The sequence below is a fragment of the Schistosoma mansoni genome (assembly GCF_000237925.1).
Source record: "Schistosoma mansoni, WGS project CABG00000000 data, supercontig 0221, strain Puerto Rico, whole genome shotgun sequence".
Taxonomy (NCBI): Eukaryota; Metazoa; Platyhelminthes; class Trematoda; order Strigeidida; family Schistosomatidae; genus Schistosoma; species Schistosoma mansoni.
Window position 1 is genome coordinate 173,109 of NW_017386087.1, and position 7,769 is coordinate 180,877.

Genomic DNA, 7,769 nt, shown 5'->3' on the forward strand with positions numbered 1-7,769 from the left:
TGCACATATGCCAATTACAGACTGACCAGTTGCAGTCCTAAACATTTCAATGGGCAAGATTCAAACAAACAATACTAAGTGAAGCATTCGATACGATTTTAGTACTCAACGCACAAGCAAGTGGCTATCAGGACTCAGTGGCCGAGTGGATAACGCGATGGCGTTTGAAGCGAGTGTACTGGGTTCGAGTCCCAGAGTGAACATCAACTCTGAGATGCAGGTACATCCAGCTGACGAGTCCCAAGTAGGACGAAACTCGCGTCCTGGATTCCACTGCTAGCCACTATCCATCTCTGCTTACCATGCTTGTGAATTAAGGTATATCGAGGCAATACGCACAGTATGCACATATGCCAATTAGAGACTGACCAGTTGCAGTCCTAAACACATCGATGGGAAGATCCAAACAAACAATACTAAGTGAATTCAAACTTCACCCCATCGCACAAGCAAGTGGCTATCAGGACTCAGTGGCCGAGTGGATAACGCGATGGCGTTTGAAGCGAGTGTACTGGGTTCGAGTCCCAGAGTGAACATCAACTCTGAGATGCAGGTACATCCAGCTGACGAGTCCCAAGTAGGACGAAACGCGCGTCCTGGATTCCACTGCTAGCCACTATCCATCTCTGCTTACCATGCTTGTGAATTAAGGTATATCGAGGCAATACGCACAGTATGCACATATGCCCATTAGAGACTGACCAGTTGCAGTCCTAAACACATCGGATGGGAAGATCCAAACAAACAATACTAAGTGAATTCAAACTTCACCCCATCGCATCAACGCCAGTGGCTATCAGGACTCAGTGACCGAGTGGATAACGCGATCGTGTTTGAAGCGAGGGTACTGGGTTCGAGTCCCAGAGTGAACTTCAACTCTGAGATGCAGGTACATCCAGCTGACGAGTCCCAAATAGGACGAAACGCGCGTCCTGGATTCCACTACTAGTCACTATCCATCTCTGCTTAAGTGAATTTAGTTCGTTTGTTTTTTCTCTGAATAAGAAAAATAAACTAGGTTGCGAAACGTTACAAATTTAGTTTTCTACTCATTGAGACTTTATAAATATATAAATTTATCGACCATTTAGTAGTTACCAAGGCCATTTTTGTCTAGCCTTTATTGCTGCTGTAATTCCACCGATTAAGTGGTAATATGGCCACTAGTCTAAGTGGCTCAACATTGGACGGCATACCATAAAATATAGGTCCAGGATTTCTTGCCGATTGTCCCCAACCATCCGATATCAAAATATAGTACACGCGATATCAACTAGTGACTAGACTGAAACTTGACCTATAGAGTTCGATCGACACTAGAGGACTAGACAAACATGATATTATCAGTACAAGGTGATTGTGGAGATTACTGAATATTATTGATATCATGGAGCAATAAAAGACATCCATTGAAAATCAGTAAGCAGTTGCTGTTGTGTTTTCAAGTCCGGCTAATTATCACGTGATTTATTTGCCAATCGGAATGCGAATTATACAATCTTAGTACTATGCCAAACCAACGACGTATTGACAGGTACGAGCAGCCTAGCGCCCTTATTGGTCCTTTTTCCCTACTTAGCTCTGAGTATTGAGTTCAGAACACCCGTATCAGCTCCCGCTATACAAATCATATATTTCAAACATACTTGGTTTATATACAAACCAACCAGACCACATCATACCATAAAATAGAAAATAACATTTGTACAAGATCAAGCCAAAATGTGGCTGTAATCGTGGGAGACTGGAATCAATAAATTGCGTATAATTTAAGAATAGTAAGTCTTATAATAATAGTTTATAGGTCAAAACAAAGCTTATGATAAGAAAAATATACGTATACATAATCTAGTTTCTCAATAGTTACACAATAAAAATATACATAATATTAGTCCATTACTAGTTCTCAGAAGTTACCCGTAATTTAATCATCATGATATAACAGATACAGACAGAAGATAATAGATGGTTGCACAATGTCGCCGACTGACTGAGGTTAAACATGTTCACCATTGGATCCAGCTCATTAATCTAAAGGATAAAGGCCTTCCGTGAGGCCGATGGTCCTGGGTTCGATCCTCGATGAGGTCGTGAATGTGGGCTGTTGAGAGGTCCCATGATGGGAAGAAACGAATTTCCTATGTCTACCATTTTTCAATGGATGTATAACTTAGTTCAGTTTGTGATATCAAAAATATGGGATTAGTTATCACTCAACAAATGTTCAGTGTGAATATTTAAGTCCTGTAGGTCGCTAGAGCTTCGAATACCTCAATGTTAATGTATCTGATCTTGACAGTCATTAATGCCTGTTCAAGTACTACATGAAGCATGAATTCCCCATATGACGGATAAAATTTGTCTTCCTGATGAGTGCCAGCTTGCACGACGCCTAGATCTACGTTTCACTGCCAGTTACGATCGCCAAATTAATGAAGAAATAAACTCGTAACCCTAACACTTCTTCGAGTCTAGAGAGAAACCAGATATACGTATGGTTTGATTTCCTCACCAGAGTGATTGAATTTAAAATCGCTTCTTAATTAGAAGTTTTTAAATACTTTACTAATCTGATATTAGCTTTCATTACGTGTCGGCTTCAACTAGAAAAGCACCGAAAACAAAGGAAAAATCTACTGATGTTTCTATCTGGTTCAACAATCATCAACGGTTCGCACCAACGACACTTCATGAAGTCGAACCAACGACTATTAGGCATCAACCAGTGACTAGGAAAAAATGCTTTACATTTTTTTATTTTCAGTCAGTTTTCTATTTATGAAGATTGTAGTATTTTAACAGTTGGATTCACGAGTCGACCTAGGCTAGACCACTATTGGGAACCTGGTAGTACTAAGCGGCCATTTCGTCCTAGTACGAGACTCCTCAGCAGTACACGCGGTGTTTGAATCAGCATGCGAGGTTATCGGTCGACACCGTTGAGGAGTTTCGCACTGGGACGAAACTGTCGTCCAATGCTTCCAGGTTTCCAACGGTGTTCTAGCTTAGATTGACTCATAAATTCAATGGTTCTCTATCTATCGTGACCGCTATCTAATATCACACTTTAGCTATTACCACACTTCCAAATTAGTTACGTCACAGCTATGGAAAATCTGTTCGGAAGTTGATTACTAGGTGGACAACTCTAATGTTTTTGAAGTTATTTTTCGATTTATGATAATATTTTGTGCAAGATTATAAAGTTGAACAACCAATAAAAGGCTCTAAACCATGATCAGGCAACTGTTCAATGCTTCTTCTTTCTTGATGGTTGTGTAGCAAGCCCATTCAACTATTGTATTATTTGTGTGTTCTCTGTAATTTAGACATTTAATCCACTTTGTAAATTTATGTGTGAGTCTGATTAAGCGCATGTGTTGTACACCAATCTTTGATTTGTTCTCTCATTGGTTGTAAGCAAAGACAATCAATAATTTATCCACAACCCATTAGCACTCATAAATATATATGGATTTTTAACACCCATTGACACACACACACACACACTCGTTTTCACTGTGTGCTTGCTATCTGTACGCTTATGGATTTTTACCGAGCTTCAACAATAAACTATCCCTATAACTGGTGTTCAGGCTTTTGAATAATCTCGAGTAAACCCATAATTCTACTAGGAGATTTAGCCTGCATTAAATGAGTTATCTGGATATTATTTATTTATTGGAGTCAGATATAGAGGAATTAATCCTCTACAGTTGTCAACTGACGTCAGTTTGTAATAAATTATAGTATATCACTATTTGTTTTGTGACGATCACTGTTATGGTTTATGTATAAATGAAATTTCTCATTCGCCTTTGTGTCTTCCCTTCTTTGTATCTACTGCAGAGTTACGCAAATTATTGAAACTTCGGTTAGCTGCTAAAGAATCTAAATTTAAACGTGATATAATAATCGATTATGCTAAACCATCGTCTCAAGTGTTTGCTCCACTAACGCGACTTGGAGTATTTCCAGATCGCAGTTCTGAACGTTATGTTGTAAAAAATATATATTCATCGCGCTTTGAAGGTAATTCAATAGTGCATTTATTAATTTAGAAAATACACTGTAGCTTAAACTGTAAATCATGTTTTTTTCAGTAGAGTATACACATGCCCCCAAATGTCCTGGTATGACCGAGGGTGGGGAGAGTCCACTCTCCCTCTCGAAACGCTCTCACAAAGCCACGCGTATACAGCCACTGTCAGGAAAGTCCTACTCACTGCCTTCTCGCGCTAGGGCTGTTGTTTAAGAAATTGAGAGGACGAAAAACAAATGTCCGGTCCTTTAACCGGGTTGGTGGGTATGGAGGATCCACCTAGTGGAGTTGAAAAACCCCGATTCCGAGCCAACAGTGCATATGGGCTCCAGGATCTTGAGGGGACAAATGACGTATGAACCAATTATTGGTCACCGGCTACCATGAGACTTCATCTCCTTACGTTGCTCCACTGTCTTGTGGATCAGTCCTTTAGGTTTAAGGCTCCGGTTGTGGCGGCCTAAGGTAACCACTTGCTTCGGTCTGGTCACCCGAAAAGTATCACAACCCACACACAAATCAAGTGACTCGTGTGGTGTATGTGTATTCGGTGCCCCTTTGTACCAATATTTATCTGTTCAAATAAAATAAAATATAAAAACTCATGATACTTGAGGGATAACTTAAACTCGTGAGCAAGAAAGTTGTTATTTGATTCATGAATCACAATCTTGTGATAATTATCGTGTAGTTATTATACATGGAAAGTAGATCAAAGTGTTTGAGTCTTGAGGTCAATAATATTGGTTATATATGTGCGTCATTTGTAGTTTCTTTATACTGTCATGCTTCTAAGACGTGACATTAATATGCATCTACCCAAGTTTGCATGCCATATAAAGAATGGATCTAATAAGACTGATAGCGTGGCATTCAAAATAATGGTAGGATTACGTGATAGTAAAAGGAATTAAATGTAACCAAAAGAATTGTAAAAGACTTCATTGTGGACTTAGAAATGTAAAATTCTTTTTAAAGATAGATATTTGGGGAGGGAGTAATTAAATTTTAAAAGTAGGGTGTACAATTGAAGATATCGTACTTTTTCAACCATTAAGTAAGATTCTATTAAATAGGTGGAATGTGGCTAGCAGATACATCCAGCTGAGGAGTCCCAAATAGGACGATATTCACATTCTGGATTTCATTCCCAGCTTTATTCCATCTATACGAACTTATATACTGATTATATCGAAGCATGTACACACACCAACCAGGACTGATCGAATTTCAAAAGTATGAACACGGGATAATCCAAACCATCACAAATTAAATTATAAACTAAGATGTATGAGAACGTGGTTAATTTTCACGCCAAATGTATTTGTATTTACTCAGTTATTTTATGCTGTACGAACTTGTGATTAGATACTTATTTGTGTTGTATTTTGCTGATGCGAATTTTATAAAACTGATACTCTAGACCAATAAGATATAGGTTATGATTTAAGGTCACGTTATTGACAGAGATTTGACTTCGTTTCCTGAGGTGCGACACAATATCTGTTGAGAATATGACTTCATCTTATAAGTAGAAATGATGTACGTGTATGTTCTCAATTCGGTTTCAGTCAATAAATCTTCCTTCACACCTTCGGCCTTCTGACTCAAGTAGTTGGTTGGATTTTTTATAGGAAGCTTATGTACCAGTATCAGGTTTGGATGACCGTATAAAATAGCAGCGACAAAACAGATTCAGTTTATTTTTTACAAATGTTTACCCTACTCACATTGTTTTAAACAGTTACATAAGCGGAAACTATTGAAATTATAAATGGTAAAAAAATGAACAAAGTCTGTTAGTTTGTTTTTTGTTCAAGAAATTATAGTTCAATCAGTCTCTTAACCAAGACTTTACATATTACGTTTTAGCCAGATTATAACTTTGATTATGTATGGTTTTCTTTGTGAAGTTGTCTGCTAAGCTTTATTTCTCAAGTGGCTCAATTTAGTGTCATTGTGTCCCGTAATTTTAGTAATTTATTAATTAAGCTTTCTGGACAACATTGTTGGCGGCAATTTCTGATATAAATGAAGGAAGAGAATTTCTGTCCGTAGTAGATTTTGTCCAGAATAAAAAAAGATTTGGTATGAAGCCTTTCAAATCAGAGAATCCAACACCAGTAAATCCACATATCTGCTCTGCGACTTTTATCTATCAATTTTATCTAGGTTAACCATAGTAATATTCCTATAGAGCTGATATTATGACAGTTAATCAGCGCTACTGACACAAAAAAGATTTTTCTTATGGCATGAACCAACTCAAATTTCATAAGACTATACAGACATTAGTCCTAAACAAAGATTTGAGCAGAATAACATGAATTCCTTTTATTTCGTTTAGTTCTCATCAGCTGCTTGTGATTTGCAAAATCTAAAAATCATGATTACAAAATGGGTTTAAATTACCCATACAAAAGAGTTTAGTTGATATGATCACATATCAGTACAGTATATCAAAGGTGTAAATAAATTTCAAAGACTAAATAAAATTTAAATATATATCTTACGTATAAGAATATTCTACAAATTTGATAGCAGCAAATGTCCAGAATAAACGCTCATAATAAGTAAAAATAAAATGAGTGAAGCTCAGTTAGTTAAAATAAGGTTTATAATCTAGAGGACAGTCGAAATAAAAAGATATATTTATGTAATTAATTGAAGAAAGAATTCAGCAAGGTTTTATAGTGTAATGAAGGAATGTTTGTCATCAGGGCAAAGGAAGGCTCGGTATGGAACACCATATTCAAAAAACCAATCAAAAGTCGACAAGTACTTTTTTCATGTTATCACCAATACACGTATACCTGCCAAAGCAACTACATAGGCCAAACAGAAAGGAGGACTTATCTTAAATTTTTTTGAAAGTGTTCCAAAACACCTCCGGACATGAGAAAAGACTATTTTAAATGTTGTAATCATGAAACATCTTTTGAACAGGGGAAATTAGATCAATACCTTGAAATCTTACAGGACGATTAATAAAAAGCCAAACTTCAGTCTTCTGAAGTTTGCTGAGGCCACAGCATTTAGTCGTCAGACATCTGATTTATGTGTTCAAAAGGAGGTGTCTGTTTGTCTTCCCTTGCCCTGATGACAAACATTCCTTCATTACACTGTAAAACCTTGCTGAATTCTTTCTTCAATTAATTACATAAATATATGTCTTCTAGATTATAAATCTTATTTTAACTAACTGAGCTTCACTCATTTTATTCTTACTTACTATCAGCGTTTATTCATTACGTAGTCACTTGTATCTAGTTCTCTGAACTTTTGCTTCAAGATGATAGAGGGAACTATGTCTATGAAAACAACAATTCTTTGTTGTGTCGATTTGAAGAATGATAACCTCGATTAATACACTCTTGTAATGACTCTTACGTTGTTTATTAACAACTAAATCATACAAAATAATGCCAAACTATAATTTCATTTGAAAAGTCTTCATACGTATTCAGTATTTTTGTCACTTTTTTCAGGTCTACTTACTTTAGAAGCCAGTTTGCCTCGATTTGTATTCCGACCAAGAATTAGATTACAACAACCAATAATACACACAAAAGATGGGTTTTTAAAGCGTAAATATCGCCATCAAAAAGAATTAGCTGAATTACACGATGTATGTCTTTTTACTTGTATAAAATTGTTTAATTATAGGAAAGAATTCTTTCATGGTACATGGAAGGTATTCATTTTTACCTGGGATATATTATTTTAA

General features: G+C 36.6%; 1 protein-coding gene across 1 annotated transcript in view; it reads left to right on the top strand.

Moving 5' to 3' along the window:
• Smp_168020 (hypothetical protein) overlaps positions 1 to 7,769 on the top strand; it is a gene marked incomplete at both ends in the record, with an annotated part of 10,911 nt that extends 3,142 nt beyond the window's left edge. The window contains 2 exons of the mRNA XM_018792675.1: positions 3,850 to 4,032; positions 7,531 to 7,769. Of these exons, the coding sequence (XP_018644349.1) occupies positions 3,850 to 4,032; positions 7,531 to 7,769 (422 nt within the window). The remainder of the gene's footprint in view (positions 1 to 3,849; positions 4,033 to 7,530) is intronic.